The sequence below is a fragment of the Mesitornis unicolor genome, unplaced genomic scaffold, assembly GCF_000695765.1.
Source record: "Mesitornis unicolor isolate BGI_N332 unplaced genomic scaffold, ASM69576v1 scaffold50552, whole genome shotgun sequence".
NCBI lineage: Eukaryota > Metazoa > Chordata > Aves > Mesitornithiformes > Mesitornithidae > Mesitornis > Mesitornis unicolor.
Window position 1 is genome coordinate 20740 of NW_010170846.1, and position 18372 is coordinate 39111.

At 40.9% G+C, this 18372-nt stretch overlaps 1 protein-coding gene across 1 annotated transcript; it reads left to right on the forward strand.

Annotated features, from left to right (window-relative positions):
* Positions 1-212: 212 nt before the first annotated feature.
* ISM1 (isthmin 1, angiogenesis inhibitor) lies at positions 213-18079 on the forward strand (the record flags this gene model as incomplete). Its single annotated transcript, XM_010179821.1, is given in 6 exon segments — positions 213-268; positions 270-524; positions 9363-9630; positions 12706-12849; positions 15642-15731; positions 17413-18079. Coding segments are annotated over 6 exon segments (1331 nt in total), but the record flags the coding sequence as incomplete, so codon positions are not given.
* Positions 18080-18372: the final 293 nt, after the last annotated feature.

Genomic DNA, 18372 nt, shown 5'->3' on the forward strand with positions numbered 1-18372 from the left:
TAGATGCTGACCACAAGGCTAGAATGTTACAGGAACATGAAAAGCTAAGCACCCAAGTCTGACACAGTTTTCTTTTGTGTCAGATGGTTACAGATTTGCACCACTGTAACTAAGTATACTTCAGTGAGAGTCAGATGACCAACTCATGTGCACCCTAGAAAATACCAGTTCTGCGTCTGTATGCTGTAAGGATTTCTGTGTGCACTCTGCAGCCATCATTGGAGCCGGGGGTACTGGCAGGACTGCACGCTCTCTCAGTTGTTACAGTGTATTGCTTTTTTCCTCAGAACACACTCACTGCAGATGACCCTTCTCCTGAAGACAGCTTCACCCTGAACCCCAAGGACAAAAGAGAATACCCTGATCTCCAGGCTGCCCACCGGCCATTCCCTAAGCAGCGATTTAGGCAGGAAAATGGACATACGTCCTTGCAAAGAGATGGACCCAGATCTTTCCTCCTGGATCTCCCAAACTTCCCTGACCTGTCAACAGCAGATATCAATGGGCAGAATCCCAACATTCAGGTACAAATTTGTGTTAATGTGTGATTGTTTTTATGAGTTACACAAATTATTTTACTGAACCGAGAGAACTTTCAGCTTGGCTTCCATGACGGTCAGAACACCCTCTCTCTCTACCAACAGCACCAAGAGAGTATGTATATAATGTAATATACATTATATATAATATTTAATATATATAATACCTATTATATACTTTTTGTCTTAAGGCATAGGTTTCAATTTTTTTCTGAATTTCTCTTTGGATAGTGTCAATTGCATAAGTGTGGGTATTTAGGATACTAAAGCCATCTCTCCTATTGCCATTTTAAAACATATTCTCTTTCTTGATATTAAATGTGTATTTTAAATTCTGTTTTTAATTCTCTGTTGCAAAATTTGTTTTTGAACAGATTCTCTTTTGGTGTCCTATTACAAAATGAAAGGTCCCCAAATTACATCCCCAAAGGTTATAAGAAAACAAGTCTTTAAGTTTCAGCTCAAAATGCGGTTCTTTGTATGAAACTGAGATTTAAAGTTAATTTCTGCAGCAGCTGCCTGGAGTAAAAAAAAGTTTTCTGCAAGAAACTTTGTTATATGTTATTCCTCAAACTGTTCTTGGGTTTGGAATGGCCTCTTACATCTTGAAACTTCAAGGATTAGAAAGAGGAAAAAATGTGTGATTTGTTTTTAATTCAGAGCCCTAAAGCAAAATTGGCATTAATAAGCAGTCTTTTCTAACCAAAACAATAAATTGAAATGCTGTTCTGCCTAAGATGTGCTTACAAAAAACAATACACTCATAGAACTGGTTTTCTGGTTAAATTCATTTCTGGCTTCCCCAGCTCACGAAATTATCATCATTTTGATATGTCTAAGAAGTATGTATGTAAAGATAAAATAGATCTATTGGTGAGAGACCAACATGATTGGGCAAGAACAAGCTGTCTCCAAGTTTGCACTCCATTATGTCATAGATGGCTTGCAATATTAAGAAGCCTAACAGATTTGGATCCAATACTTGACAGGTCAAGGCAGTAAACATGTTCAACATGTGGTGACTATACACATCCCTCATGCTAGAAGAAGCCTTCCAGAAAGCCTTAGGAAGGGAAAGTAGGGAAGTTGTAGGGGCCTCTGACTGTGGCATGAGGTAAATAGTGTAACAAACATCATTGTCTGAACAGCATGTAAACTGTAGAGGAGGACAGGAGGAAACAAAAACCTTCTCTGATTGGTAACAGCATTAAATGCTTAGACTCAGGGAACAGATAAATGAGATGGAAACATTTCCCTGGCTTGTCTTTATAGTAACTGGTTCTACTGGGACCTCTTTTTCCGCCACCTGATCTTGGGAATGTGTCAGCCATCTGTGTCAGCAGTTTTGCTGGACTCTCAAAACTGGGAAGCATAGTCCTGTAAACTGGAAAACATTGGGCAACATTAATGCCAGAGCTCTTGTGCACATGGATTATCTCTTTCAGAAACTGGCTCCTTAAGTTCTACTTTATATTTAGTCTGCTTATTTAGGTGCATAAATAAGAATATACAAAGCTGCTTTAAGTTCCTGGCTGTCAGTCCTGCAGCAGATGAGGCCTCATGGAGATAAAACTCCCATTAATTCATTACAGAGTCAATGAAACTTTAGTTCTTTGCCTAAAGATTGTAAAAGTTGGACTACTCTTTTGGGGAAAATGGAATTCTAGTGAATTCTTGCTCATTAAACAGTACCATACTGACCTGAATGGAAATAATGACACTTGCTGACTTGCAAATTTCTCATCAGCTGTTTGTCAGGTGTGAGCAGAGTCGATGCTAATTTTTCTTTTTGCACAATGGCTTTGGGCTCTGTAAATTAGAATCCTAGGGGTGTTAATTTAAAAGTCCTCCTGGGACAGTAAGGTTGGAAAGGAGAAAAAGGCCTGTGTGTGTTAATCAAGCACAATGGCCACATTTACTTATCAAAGACCCACATAGTTAAAAATAACATTTTTAAGAGAAATTATACATGGAACTTTTTAACCTAATAAACAGACATAAAGCTGAGCCTTAAAAAAACAGGTCAAAAAGATACTCCAGTGAGTTCTCTTTATGGCCATTCCTTCTCTGATTTCCTGTGAGATGGCAATTGCTGTATTGTTTGTGTGCTCTTTCAGTGAGGAAGTGGTGGCTATCAGAACACCATCACAGGAATTCAGAAAATTAACTTGTCCCCAGGTACTGCTGTATTTATCAGGTGGTAATCAAATACAAGTATAGTGGTCTGCCCTCTAGAAAAACTGAGGAACAACAGTCAGAGCTGCAGTAATCCAAATGCAATTTGACTCTGCATGCAAGACCAGGATGACACTTACTGGTCTTTTTGTGGCCTTCTGGTCTTGTAAAACCTCCCATCATTTCAAGTGGCATTTTATGCTTTAGCATTGCTTCCACCCTGGTTGGTTGAGTGTAACTGCAGTAGCTGCTGTTGAGCAAAGGCTGGCTGTTCTGTTTGAGGTATTTTGTTTTGTTAATTTTTTGTCATTTTAGCAATTCTGTCAATGCCTGGAAGACTTCTGAATGAGAAGGTGATTACAAAAACTGATCAAACATTTTCTTTGGCTTTTCCTTTACAAGTGGAAAATTCCTGTTGTGTAGGTTTGCACTCATTTGATGAACTATCCACTGGATGCCTATGCAGACCTTGTAATTGGGCAGGTTAACAGAATGAACTCATATGGGAGGTGTATAGAAACCTGCTTATTTTCCATTTCTGATGGCTTTTTCTCTTCTGTTCCAACCAGCCTTCTACAACCTCTCAACTCTTCTCTGCAGCCATTCCTCTGTTTGGAGCCAGGTGCTTCAACTTGCAATTGAACTCTTGCTCTTGTCTCTACTGTTATCTTTTTACTCCTGGTTTCCCAGGCTTGTGTCCTGTAGCAACAGGTGTTGTGCTGCTCTCTGTTGTCCCACTGCTTTCCTAGCAGTGCTCGGCACCATGACAAATGAGCAGAAAAGGAAAAACTCCTTACTGTTTTTCAGGCAAGGGCATTTTGTTGTTATTAATGCTCTTCAGAGAACTTGAATCTTGATCAAGCTTCACAACCATTATATCTGAAACAGCTGGATGAGTTCCAGTTGCAATGGATGTGTTAAACATTTTTGATGAAGAGACAGATTCCAAGTAGAAACTGTGCAGAGTTTGGTAGGATTCCTGTCCTAAAAACATGGTGATGTGCCCTGGAACACTCAAGTAAATAATAATATTATGTATATTATTATTATATTATTATACATATTATTAAATCTGTTGTGATTATTATTCTCACTTTGAGTCACAGCACTGGTAATAATTGATGGGAGTGATTTTCAGCCAGAAGAAGTTAATGCTGCCTGCATGGCAATGTGTTGTCTTTATCATTTTGCATGAGGCCTGTGGGCCATATCCACCAGTGCTGCTGTTTTAGCTTTATTTATTTTCTTTGATATCTATTCCATTTCTACCTTCTCTTAAAAAAAAGATCTACACAGAGCCACCCACTCCAGGAACATACAGAACTACAGAGAAACAAGGCTGTATGATCTGCTTTTAAAAAAGAACTGCATTCTTCAAACCAATTCTTCTCCAGGTTCACCCATAGCCATTTTTTTCACCTCCATCTATATCACATGTCACTTTCAACACATTTTATTAGATGTATTTTTAGGTAACGTTTGTATTTGTCCTTTGAAGCTGATGGTTTCACTGCATTGGAAAGCAACACCCTCTCTATATCACCACAAAAGACAGCAGTATCTGTAATACTGAGCTCTGACATACACATCTCATCCTAATTTAGCACAGTAAGAACTGGAAGTCTCCAGTAGTGCTTAGTTCTTGTAATGCCTTTAAGTCTTAATAGTTAAAGGTAGCAGCAAAGCAATTGTCCCCATCATTAAATTAAGACCCAGCAAAGCAGAGAGCACATGTTCATTTTCTTGGTCCTTGAGCTGGGTTTGTACCATGGAGAACTCCCTGCTCCAGAGACCATCTTCCTGGTCAGTACCCCTGTTTCCCAGAGCCAGCTGCAGCACTGGAAGGACGGCATAGCCACACAGAGAGCTAACTGGCCCTCCTAGCAGGCTGGAGAGACTGGTCTAGGCAGAGCAGGGTGCCAGAGGGATAAACCACCTTCAATACATGAGGAAAAACTTTTTTACTGTAAGGGTTACAGAACACTGAACAGGCTGCCCAGAGAGGTTGTGGAGTCTCCTTCTCTGGAGACATTCAAAACCCACCTGGACGCGTTCCTCTGCAACCTAGTCTAGGTGATCCTGCTCTGGCAGGGGGGTTGGACTGCATGATCTTTCAAGGTCCCTTCCAACTCCTAATATTCTGTGATTCTGTGAACGCCAGGGCTTTTATTACCTCTGCACAGATTTCCTAATGCCATGGTGTAACGAGAGCTCGCTCCAGAGTGCAAAATTCAGAGCTGGGTTTCAGACCAGATTTTTAGTTCTGGGATTCAGTTGGGCCTATAAGAGAATGCATGTTGTCTTCTTTGCTCCCAGAAAATTCGAGGATCATTCATCAGGTCCAGAAAACTGTTTTAAGTGAACTGTCATGACATAACAGGAAGTACATTGGTGTCACAACAGATATAATTTTAACTGAAGTTGTTATGTAGTGTAAACCTAAATTTACCATTTCAGTGCCTTATCACGGAATCACAGAATACAGTTATTGCATTGCTAACTTGCACATATCTACCTTTACAGAACAACAAGCTCTGTAGTGGAAATTTGCATCAGTTTCATGAAGGAAACAGAGGATAGAAATGTCATAGAATCCACTGCTTGCATAATATTGCAAATTTAGTTCTTCCTGAAACGTAATCTTCCAGTTGCTTAGGGCAATGTTTACACCATTAAAGTGAATTCAGAAACATTGTCTCAGTAAACAGAATGAAGTACAAAGAACTTTTTGTGCACTCCAACAGGCAGGGATAATATTTATCTTCTGTATATTTTTGGCCAGGAGAAAACTGGATGTTGGTGTCTCAAGACATCTGTGCTTGATACATTTGTTTCATTAGAATTTGACTGCAAATCTGTTGTTTTAATGTACCTGTGCCAATTGTTTTTAGCAGTTTTTAGAGAAACATCTTTATTTATAGCTCATACAACCATAACTGAAACGGCTTCATTTTAGGTTTGAATACTTCTGGAGATGACTATGGACTTACACAAAAACCATGTTACCACAGAGATTTTGGGAAGCTTAAGAAAAAAAATAAATAATCTTTACAGTTTTGTAATCACTGGAAGAAGAAATCAGAGTATATTAAATCTTTAAAACAGTCTCCAAGATAGAAATACTAAACTAGGTCTATTTTTTAATTTTTGAGAGAACATGTTTTTGTTGGAGTAGTTACACAGCATGAAAGCTTTGCCAGAGCTGCTTTAAATGCCCATTTTTAATGACTAGTTCTAGATCTGATTTCTTTTTTCCTTTTTATTAAAAACACTTATATAAAATGATCAAACAAGATACATGTTTGTGTATTGTGTGTAGTATATGTACTTGTATAGTCTTGGGCTAATGTTGAGGATGTCTCTAAGTACTGGGAAGAATTCAGTGTATGCTGATTTTTCAAAATTTTACACATGCATAGGGGTGGAATTGCTGGCCCAAAGCAGCAGTCCCTTCTCACCCCTCTGCCCTAATCTTTGGGTCATACCATGGAGAGATTGCTAGAGGGATTGCCCCTGGAAGGTGCATTAAAGTTAAATGGGGCTGGGCAGAGCATGGGCAAGTACCTGAAAACAAACTGAACCAGACTCCACTGAAGTTGTCTACTTTTTTTAATTTCCAAGAGTGACAGTTCAGACAATCCCAGGATTCTTTATAGAATTTCGTTCACTCTGTAGTTTTTGTATGCCACATATTAAACAAACAACTTGTTAATCAAAGCTTAAAACAGGAGAGAGAGGCATACAGGTGTGTTTGTCAGACTACCACATTGGATTTTGCTTCTGTTATGTTCATTTCTTAAATAGGCTATTTTAAAAAATCCTGCTTATGGTGGATCTCTGTTGACGCCTCCTCTCTCCAGACCTCTCTTCTCTTTTAAGACAAAGGGATAATTAATTGTAGTAAAACCTCAGGCCTCAACTTCTTATCTGGTTCCTGGGTGACAAAGCACCATAGTGCTGCAAAGTGAGTTACAGTCACACTGAAGAGGAAAGAGAGAGGAAAAACTCTTTCCCCCCCCTGCACAGGTGTCCCAGGTGATTTTGCCTGCTTTTGACAGGCACACGTACCCAGGCCATTGGGTCACCCCAATGGATTGTGGCTTCCTGGTTTGCTCCATGTCAGTGAGCTGTAAGCCAGATGTAAGAGGGTTTTGTTGCAGGGTGAGTTCTTGTGTGTTGGAAAACTCATTTTAAAGGCCTTTGTAATAAGCCTCCTGGGTAGTAAACACAGACTGAAGCAGGATATCCGATTGCACAGACGTCTTGAAAGTAAGTTAGTGGCAGTGCTGCTGGGGGTCTGATGAGGTCTCATGAGCCTGGAAGTTGTGTGGTACACCTGCCTCTCTTCCCCAGTGTAGCACAGAGCCCAACAAAAATGACTGTCCTTACAAACCTTCTTTTACTTAAACTGACTTCGCATGCTTAGTAAGTTTTTTAAATCAAATCCCTATGGCTCTTCAAACTGTACCTGGCTGAAATAATGTGAGTTCATTCTGATTCACAATCATATAACTACAGTTTACCAAAGCAAATGGATGATTATCAAGTGCTCCCTGTCTTTTTTAAAGAGAGATTATTTTTTTACCCATTTTCCTGAGTCATTGCTTACAAAGTTAATGCGGTCTTAAAAATACTTGCTACTAAAGTACTAGAATCATCCTGATTTTCACATGGGCAGTACTAAAGCCCTGTGAGTGACCAGCAGTGCACAGTGTTAGCTGCTTAGTAAATCTATTTCCTTTCACTTATTGTGAAAACTCTGTTTGGCTTGGATAGATGCAACAATTTTGAATTCCTCAACTAGTCGTTATGTTTTCAAACTTATGAAATCCATTTTAATTCTTGGTCTGTAGAAACTGAGGTTTAATGGAGTAATCATTCCAATTCCATATTTAGTGTGGGAGTAAAATACCTCTTGTGTAAAGAAGCTATTAGGCTGACAACTGCAGTTTCCCTCACTCTTGCTCTTTCTCCCAGTGGAGCTTCTTTGTAGCCTCAGAGTTGTTTCATTTCAATGGCTTGGTCTATGGTCAAATGCAAAGCATGAAATAGATGCAAAATCTCCTTTCTCCAAGGATGTGTGGGTTGTCTTGTCTGTGCAGCCATGTCTGCAGCTATGAAGCTATGAAGCAGTTGTGCTTTGCTTCGTGTGTCACACTCCTCTGAATCACAGGAAGCTGAAAAACACAGACACTCCTTTCTTTCTCTGGTGTGTGTCTTGTGATTTTCACAGAATCACAGAATATTAGGAGTTGGAAGGGACCTCGAAAGATCATCCAGTCCAACTCCCCTGCCAGAGCAGGATCACCTAGACTAGGTTGCAGAGGAACGCGTCCAGGTGGGTTTTGAATGTCTCCAGAGAAGGAGACTCCACAACCTCTCTGGGCAGCCTGTTCCAGTGCTCTGTAACCCTTACAGTAAATTTTGCTAATGACAGTTGTATAAAACTGAACTTTTTATCCAAAATGCAAATCCATAGAGCCATGTAAATGTATAAAACATGGAGAGTATCTCTGTACCTTTTAAACATGATAGGTATATCTGATAGTCACTTACGTGTCATTGCTTTAACTTCTGGTCAGCCCTGAAGTGGTCTGGCAGTTGGACTAGATGATCATTGTAAGTCCCTTCCAACTGAACTGCATTAATGTGAAGCATCAGAGCATTTCATGACTTATCTGTGGCCACGCTGTGCTTGCATGACTCATAGAGCCAAGGGTTTTGATGGCTAGTTCCTATTTCTACCTAAATAGCCACCTATTGCATGCACAGTATTTATTCGAGTTTCATAATTACAGATTGTTCAGCACAGAAAAGGAGTAATCAAGGGTTGTCCCTATGCAAAATTATATTTACATTTATGATGTTTGTGAGGGCAATTGGGAAGAAAACTTGGAATCTTGGCTCTGGGCTTCTGTGGAAACCATAAATGTGTTGTATATCATTATACTTTCCAGCACAGAAAGAGGACCTACTTCAGAGGGCTTAGGAGGAAGTGACTTACTTAGCAATGGCTGAAAGAGCAGCTGCCTCTCATCACCACAGAGTGGTTTCATGTAGTGGTGACAGCCCAGGCTGTTGTGTGATGGAAACGCTGGTGCTGCAGGAAGGCATTGCAAGGGGATGGGCTGAGCTGCCACTGGAGGGCAAGGCAGATGCAAACCCACATTGGCCCAGCAGAGACCCTGGACTCTGTGTCTTCCACCTTCGCACTTGTGGACTTATTTAGTCCTGTCTTGAATCAGTCCAAGTCCTTGAAATGGGCTCTGCATGCTGGTGTCCTCCATGCTTGCCTCAAATTTAGCCTCAGTGTAATTAGCGTAACGGATTTGGTGTTCATTTTTCCCCCATAAGGCAGAAAATTCTCCTGCAGAGGTTTTAGGCAAAGCATGGGTTATTATTTGGTGCCGGACTTTTCCTAGCCTTTGTTCCAAGGTCTGATTCAGCAGAGGTAGCAGAAGGAATCACTCAGCCGCTGCATATCTCTGGGCTCAGTAATCCACATATGGTTTACAACATGCGAACCGTACAGTGTTCCATAGCCTCTTTGCAGGGCAACAGCAGTCATTTATCTTTGCGGTATAGAAAGTTTCCCAGTGACCACAAGGAGATACTGATGGACAGGCTGGTCTGTTTTGAATCCCACAGGTTACCATAGAAGTGGTCGATGGCCCCGACACTGAGACAGATAAGGATCTGCAGAAAGAGAGCAGCAAGCCTAGCTGGCCAGTCCCATCACCTGACTGGAGAAACTGGTGGCAGAGGTCCTCCACCTTGACTCGCATGAGCAGCGGTGACCAGGACTACAAGTATGACGGCACTACTGAGGACAGCAACTTCCTAAACCCTCTTGGTGGGTGGGATAGTCATGCACCCAGTCACCGGACATTTGAGTCCAAGGAGCAGCCAGAGTACGGTAAGTTTGCGTTCCAGGCCTCTTATGGGCATCTTGGGATTGTAAAAACGAGTTTGAGGGAAATGAGAATGGTGAGGCATCGCTGAAAGTAGGCCAAGCAAAACAGAATTTTTCAGCATGTGGCTTTTGTTCATCAGCTTTTAAATACAAATCTGTGCAGATGCACAAGCTGTACCGTGGTAGCTGCATTCCTCTAGTAAGTCTGTAATCTTGAAAATCATACCAGTTATCCCATAAGAGGACCTTTTTTTAGTCCTAAGTGTACTTTTTTTAAAAGCAAAGGAAACAAGGTTTCATATTTATTTTTAGAGTAAGGAGAAGTACAAATTTAGAATTGTGCAGTGGTTTGGGAACTAAAATATAATTACTGGATAAATATGCAAGATCTAAAATGTGGTAGTATTTGGTGGATACACAAATAAGATGAATTATGTTGGTGCATGTGTGGGGAGTGTCATATGCAGCAGGAACATTGTGTATTTGCATGTGTAATTCTCTTCCAGATGTGTCATGGAGAAAACAATTGTTTTCAGCTTGTTGTATGAAACAGTTGCAGAAACCAGAAACAGAGGAACTACAGTTTTTCACTGCCCCAATGGGCTGTAACTGTTCATGTGCAAGTGACTCAAGGGAAGTGAACTAATACGTGCTCATAGGTAGCTCAGAGCCTCTTGGATTGAAGTTGTATGTAAATACAGAAGATTTTATAGTTAAAGCAGGGTTTCAAAGCCACAGTACTTTTATCTTGGCATTCCCTAGATACTGCTGAGTGGCTGTCATGCACTGATTCAGTCCAGTTTTTCCCCCGTTTTGGTTAACGTTAAGTCCTAGAACCATAACAACTGAGAGAGACTTTTTGTGGAATGGTGTATTTAAACACATACATATGTATTAAATTTTGTGGCCAGAAGATTAAAGTCGATCTCTGCTTTTTTGCACCTTAATTTATTTGTGGGCACGCTTTATTGCCAAAAATTGATATATTAGGCAGTTATTAATTTAGGTAAAACAGAACTGCTTTCACAAATAATTGTGGTAGAAAAAAATAGTAAGATTTACAAATATAAGAATGGGGATAACAGGTTGAGCTCTAGCTGAACATCTAATGTGGTATATTTAATATTAGATACTGTGTGTTTCATAGTGCAGTATAAACACTAGATAAGGTAGGCCTAAAAATTATCCTAGAGCTCTCTGCCATACGCCAGAGCACCCTACTAATTGCAAAAGACTCATGGCCTTCTGACTGACCTAAAATCTCGTGTACCATTTGCTTTGGCCAGGACGATGTAGCAGCAGATCCTGCCTGTATGGGAAATTTATTATGCTGGTTCCAGCCATTTCCCTGTTCACACATTTCATGGCTCCTCCTCTCCCTCATCCTACTACTGCCAAAAAGCACTGCATTGCAAGGCGCTCTGCCTGCCCTTCTTGGGCCTCCCAGGCTGGGCTCTTTGGCAGGCATTGCCCCTGCTCACTCTCTCTTTTCCTTACCAGCCACATGATGGAAAAAAACAGTGTCAGAAAAGAACAAGGAAGGAGAGCAGGGCCAGGGAGAGAGGGCGGATCACATTTTCCTAAGAAATTTCCTAATTTTCTTATGCCTCTTCAGACTGCTGTAGTGCCTGCCTGTTGGCAAATCCCAGAATCGGGGGTCTTTGCACACAGTTGGTAGCCTTGTTTCACCCACATCACACCATTGGACACCTGATTCAAGTGTGGTGGCTTCCCAATCAGCAGCAGTGTAAGAAAAGGAGGAAAAGCACATGAGGTCCCTGCCACGAGGAACTCACATCTAGGCAAGCTTGCTATGAGTGAGATATATAACCGTCCCATACTCCCGGCAATAAATGTTTAATAGCACCCCACAGAGTTGTCGTCAGTCATTACATATGGTACAAATCAAGTTACGTGTTCTACTAGCCGGCTCAGGAAGCCCACAGACAGCATGGCAGTGGAGGGGAACAGGAATCGCATGTAGCACAGACGCCAGTGCAGGCAGGGATCTGTCCCTGTATCTTGCCTGTACATATACATGCAACCTATAGCTATAGAGCAGGGCTGGCTCAGAGTCACTAAACCCAATTTTGGTTTGCTACCAGTGCTAGTTTAACCCAAATAAGCAAAGGCTGCAAGTTATGATCACAGGGTCATCTGTGGATTGCAGAGAAATCCATTAAATCAGATGTTCCTTAGCAAGAGACAGCACTCAGCTGAGGATGCCAGTGGGAAGGCAAGGAGACTAGGATTGGTTCATGGACTCCATTTGGTGACCTTCACAAGGTGGGATGTGCAACAAGTAACCCACCAAACAAAGGACATAGGTAGGTTCTGCGGGTTTAGATACTGACAGTGGCACCGAGCCATGGTGGTGCAGATGTGGTATCATTTGCCCTTGAGTGTCTACCAGAAGAAGATAAACACATGTTTCGTTTTCAGAAGGTTCCTGCTAGTAAAGAGTCAGATTTGATGTTATTTAATAATTCACATGAAATGCTACAAATTGCAAGATTAATATGCGGTTCCTTGTATTCATGGCAGTATTCCTGTAATATTGGTTTCCTGTTCAAGAGACTGAAGAACAAAATTGCAATTTTCATGCATGACCCTCAGCCTCCCATATTCTAATATTCATTGTGTCCTAGAAATCAATTAAGAGACTACTGTTGTGCTGTTGTTGTGTGTTTTGAAAAGAAGAAAAATAAAACTTAATTTATCCTGCGCCTGATTAGTCTGTGGTCAGAAGACATATTCCTATATACAGGGAAATTATGTCAATAGTTGTGTACTGTTGGTTCATGACCCAGCTTTGCAGCTGAGGATTCTCAGCTGCCAAAAGGTCAAAAGAGAAAGGAAATATTTTTTGAAATAATGTTGCATGCATTTCCCTGAGGAGCATCAAGTGTGAAAACCATTTAAACAGCAGGCTTATGCCTGGCATTCAGCCCAAGTTTCAGGTAGAGACATCTGGATCCCATTCTTGTTTTGCCTTCTTAATAAAAACCACTACACAGTAGTTTTGGGCAGTAGGGGTTTTGTTTCTTCATTTCCTTCCTCATCTTTGTTCTTACACAGATTACATTGACGGTGAGGGAGACTGGAGCCCATGGTCTCTTTGTAGCGTCACCTGTGGGAGTGGCAATCAGAAGCGGACACGGTCCTGCGGGTACGCCTGCACTGCCACTGAGTCACGGACCTGTGACAGGCCCAACTGCCCAGGTGTGACCATGTTCACGTGAGCTGCTGTCAGGTGAACTGCTGTCAGAGGGGAGCGGGGAGAGGTGGTCGGGAGTGCGGGGAGCCCTCTAGTACACAAAGCCCAGGGTCCGTTTGTTCCCTGGCTAGGTAAGTGTTGCGTTGGGAAGAGACATGCTGGTTCTCAAGGCCATTTGTGAAATGGCAAGTTCTTTGCTAGTAATAATATGCTGCTAGATGCAGTCTGCTATCCCCTGGGACTTAAAAGACAAATACAGGCTTTTTTTAGGTTACAGCAGTCATTTTTGTGGACAGGATATTTTGTATTCCAAAGGGTGCAATCTGTTTTTATGAAACAAATTTATATTAATTTTAGAATTTCAAAACAGCCCTGCTGACTGACTGTTACCTCAGTGAGCTCATGTGTTGCTGTGCAGTGACTGGGCATGCCTGTGTTGTGAACAAATAGCTCCCCCCCAGTTATATGGCTTTTAAGTTCTGTGCCTAATGTATACAGAGTTGCTTTAAGACTACATATGTATTAATGTGAAAAAAATACTTTAAATACCTGCTTTGAAATTTCAAAATTTCTTCTCCTAGAAAGTCAGTGTTAATGTGGAAATGTTGATGTGGAAATGTCATCTCTGTTTCATTACATGTTGCTTGATAATTAGAGAATTATCGAACAGCTGTGCACAGTGGGATGAAAGAATATTTAGTTTGGGCTTGAATGTACTCAGATAATATGGCCAAGGAGCCTTACATTGACATTCAAATGCCAGTAACAGGGGTGTCCTTACTGTCATACAGTTTTTCCATTGGTGAAAGTAGGGCTGAGCACTCAAATCTATGTCATAAAAATGTAAAGCTGCTGTGGAATACTGTCCCATGATGTTCTTGAAATGCTGCTGTGTGTTTGGATTTAGGCAAGTTTGTGATACAGTAATAATGCAGTAGTTGCCACAATGCATGGGATATGTGCGATTTCGTTACTTCCAAAGATCAGAAAGAAGTAAAAACACGTGCTGTGGTGGTGTGCATTTCACTGAGTTTGCTTAATGACTCAGAAAGGCTGAAGTTCTTAAACTGGAGGTCATTTTTTTCTATGGGAAGTGAAATATCAGCAGTGCTAAAAGAGATGATTTAGGAGCCTCAATGAGAGAATTGGATATCTCACTCACAAATGGATGCGTGCATCCATTGCGAGGTAATGGTGGCTACGCACTTCAGGAGAAAAATGTTTCTGGATGCTCTCATACATCCTAAAACCTCAATAATAAGGGGTTAAATCCAGAAGAAAGCATGTAGCCCCCAGTTGCGTCCTCCAGTATTTATTTCCAGCTAGCATCAAACAGTGGCAAACTTGAAAGGATATATTATGTCATATAACAGACCCCCAATGATCATAAAGCAAAATATATTCACTCTTTGAGGCTGTGCTGACATTTTCAAAATTATAAGGGCAAGGCTCAGCTTCTGCTGTTTATAATTCCAGCAGTGAATTACTGCTTTGTAATGGGTTCTTGGGTATCTATTATTCTGCATCTACTGCTGGAGTTAAGGTAAAACCCAATGATAATTTTATTGAAAAGTAGCCTGAGCCTGAGCCTGTTTTGAAGCTTTGCAAGCCACAGTTACACCCCAGTTCAGGAGATCCGGAGAAAGTTCATTGGCAAGAAGATGGATAGTGAGCAGACTTCATTATTAACCATATAGTTATCACATATTAAAGAGCTTTCTGCTCTCTTTGGAAGTCTTTAATTCAATGGAGAGGAAAAAAAAACAACAAACCTGTTCAAATGCTTCCTTGAAGAGACATTTCAACTCATCTCAGAAGAGTTTTAAGGCTACATGGCACATTAGGGAAACATTAGGCTCATAGGCCAAACTAAAGCAGCAAGGAAAGTATGTTTACTTTGGCAAGATCAATTAATACATTTTCTGGCAATCCATGTTTCTCTGTACTGATAGCAAACACTTAACTGGAGGTTGCTGGAAGACCCTCTTATTTGAAGATCCTGATAGTTTAAGATCCTGGTATTTTATTTGATTGCTATAGGTGATGGGGGAAGGGAATTATTGGAGAGGTTATTTATCTCTCACCTATTCACAACTTTCAACTCCCTAGCACTGGGAGAGACCAACAAGCGCCAGCCCTCTTGTAATAGCATCATTCTTCCTCATGCTTCCTCAAAAATAGTTCCCTACATATGGATATGAACTTACTCACCTGTTTCCAGGCATATTGCTCTGTTTTAGAAAGTGGGACAAAGGCTGTCTCCTTTAGACATCACTTTTTACCCAGGGCTTTATAGTTTTCATTGGGACAATTGTTTTTATCTTGTAAGTCACTGATGACACATGCTCTGGAGAAGATGCTGGTCACATAAAGCTGACCAGGCAGCTGTTGAAGTGTGTGCAAAGCTCCCACTTGAATTACTGGGAGGTGCTGGCAAGCCTTGCATAGGGAAGAGGAGAAACAAAATTGGTTTCCTCGCCACTGTCTCTGCACTGGGTTCAAAGCTGACCAGTTTGTTGCTTGAATATAATCTAAGCTCTGAAACTTGAGGACTTTTGACCTTTGGGCTGATGCTTTATCTTCCTAACACCACAAATTCCTTTGTCTGTCATTTGAAAATTGTTTGAATTTGTTACACTTTTAAATGAACACTGCCTCCAGCAGCAACTTCAGATTGCTTCCCTGCCAGACAAAAGCACCTTACAGAACTGGGGAAGGAGGGGATGGCAGGGAGGCAATTGATTGCATTGTGTTTTAGTAGGAAAACACGACCACCACTAACACGTGTTTGTCTTAGGGATCGAAGATACCTTCCGGACAGCTGCCACAGAAGTGAGCTTACTTGCAGGAAGTGAAGACTTCAATGCTACCAAACTCTTTGAAGTTGGTAAGCAGCCTAGTCAATCTGTCAGTAATAGATAAGAGAATTCCTTAGCTTTTCCTGGTTTGACTCTTGCTGCAGGACCAAGATTTTGAGTTTACCATTAATAGTGTCAGTAGTAATGGCCATTTGTTATCTTGCTGAAGATATGATCTGAACCTTAGCTTGCTTCTGTCATAGAATCTTTCTCTCCTTGAGTCTTAGCAAATTTCTGTGCTTCTTTCATTATAAAATGGTGATTCTCTGTCTTACTACAGAAGAGAGCTGTAAGTCTCCACACTCATGGCGGGAAGAAAATCAAACACAGTTTAGCATTTTGCTAAAATAGTATCAAATGGAAGACACTGTAAAAGCATTTTAGGTACAGCTGTCACATTTTAAAAAGACAATTACTTTCATGAGCATGCATAGCTTTTGTAACTGTGTGTGCTGCAGTGGGGCTAGCCAAAGCAACTTTATAGGGCATGGCTTGGTACTGATCTGTCTAAAACTCAGCTCAGCCTCTATAATGATCTGATTTCATCGTCTAATGAAACCATAATGTGGCCACTCCTAGGCACAGGATGCTGGACTAATTGGATAAATAATGTAATCCAGCACCTCCCTCCAATGGTGGTGAGCACAATAGTTAATGACAGCTGGGATAGAACTCTCTAAGAAGATAGAAAAACAGGACACAGATCACTAAGTAAATATTTTGCAAGAATGTTTGCTGTAAGGGTTTTAGGTCCCAGTCTTTGCCTTACTCCAGAGTCCTGTTAAGTAAGTGTGCAGCAAGATGTGCAGGTTTTTTATGAAAGCCCATAGTATGATACAGACACATTAAATACTGTTTTAGGTGTGAAACGTTTAACTGGATTGTTCCAAGACTCTTGCAAAATAATAAAGTGCCAGTATTAAATATGCTACTAGTCTATTTAATCCCAGCTATAAGTCATGGCTCTGGTGCCGTTAAATCCTCCTAATGTACAGACACTCTTGATACTATGTCACATTTGCCATTTTAGAATCTGAATCACTTTTGGCTGCATTTGCCAGCTAAGATGTCAGTCTCCATGTTTGAGCTGCATCTGCTTGGAATACCCCTTTGGGAAGATGGAGATCAAATAGCAAAAATAAATTTGTTAGTTAAAAGAAAGACTGAATTAGGACTTAATAATGAACTTCAGAAAAAAGTAAACCAGGCTTTGCTTGCCATCTTGGTATTTTTGCCATTATGAGAAACTTAATCCTTCAGCATCTCAATCTGCTATTCTTACAAGGTGAGCTTGTAGACTAGGGCTTCAAACTGTAAGCTGGAATCAAATCACTGTGATTTCCCTGTATCAGTTCTGTCACTTGTAAACCTGTGACAGTATCTCTTGTGCTGCATGAGGATATCAGCAGCTTAACTAGAATTTGCCAGGTGGAAGAGATGTCAAAGATTCTTGTCAAAGATTCTTACTATAGGTGCTGCGCTATAATTCAGGCTAGCACTGCCTGAAGCCCTAAAGCCAATCGCAGGTGTGATTTCTTTATCTGACAAGACAGCACATTAACACATTGCAGGCAGGGAAGCAATCTTTGCCCGCCCTTAAGCTAAGCACTGGTGCTGAACAGTTAGGCTTTACTCACTTGTTATCACTGATCATTCAAACCGGGATGCTGCCTAATCTATCTAAAGTTTCCATTTCCTGCCCTTAAACAGATACTGATAGTTGTGAAAGATGGATGAGCTGCAAAAGCGAGTTCTTGAAGAAATATATGCACAAAGTGGTCAATGATCTTCCCAGCTGCCCATGCTCCTACCCCAGAGAAGTTGCATACAGCACTGCTGAAATCTATGATCGAATTAAGAGGAAAAACTTCCGCTGGAAAGATGCAAGTGGTCCAAAGGAAAAACTGGAGATCTATAAGCCCACTGCACGGTACTGCATCCGCTCCATGCTCTCTTTGGAAAGCACAACGCTTGCAGCACAGCACTGCTGCTATGATGATAATATGCAGCTGATCACCAGAGGGAAAGGGGCAGGTACACCAAACCTAATCAGTACCGAATTCTCAGCAGAACTCCATTACAAAGTGGACATTCTGCCTTGGATTATATGCAAAGGTGACTGGAGTCGATACAATGAAGCACGGCCTCCAAACAATGGGCAGAAGTGTACAGAAAACCCTTCAGATGAAGACTACTATAAGCAATTTCAAGAAGCAAGGGAATACTGAGATTTTCCTCCTCTTGAGACAGAAAATATCATTCATTTCCTGGATGTCTAAGAACTGATAACGGCTGCTGCATTGCCTCCTTGATCAGGAGTTGATCAGTTTCTTTCTAATGAATGTATATAGTTGTAATATAATACATAAGTATTTTTCTTAGTGTGTGTAATTTATAAACATATATCTCTCTATCTCTGACACACACCTATTTTTATGTACAGACATACATAAAACTTGTCCTGGTAGGATTTTATACTGCAATAAGGTTCATTTAATAATGTGCATTTCATTTTATTCCCCAACTATAACACTGGTGGGGGGGTGGGGGAAGCTGCCATCTTCATCAGGCCCCAAGACCCCAGCTGAGGAGGGCACATATTTAGAAGTTATTATAAACAATAGGATCAAAGAATATACTCTTCCATGTGGGAATGGTTTACAAGAGTAA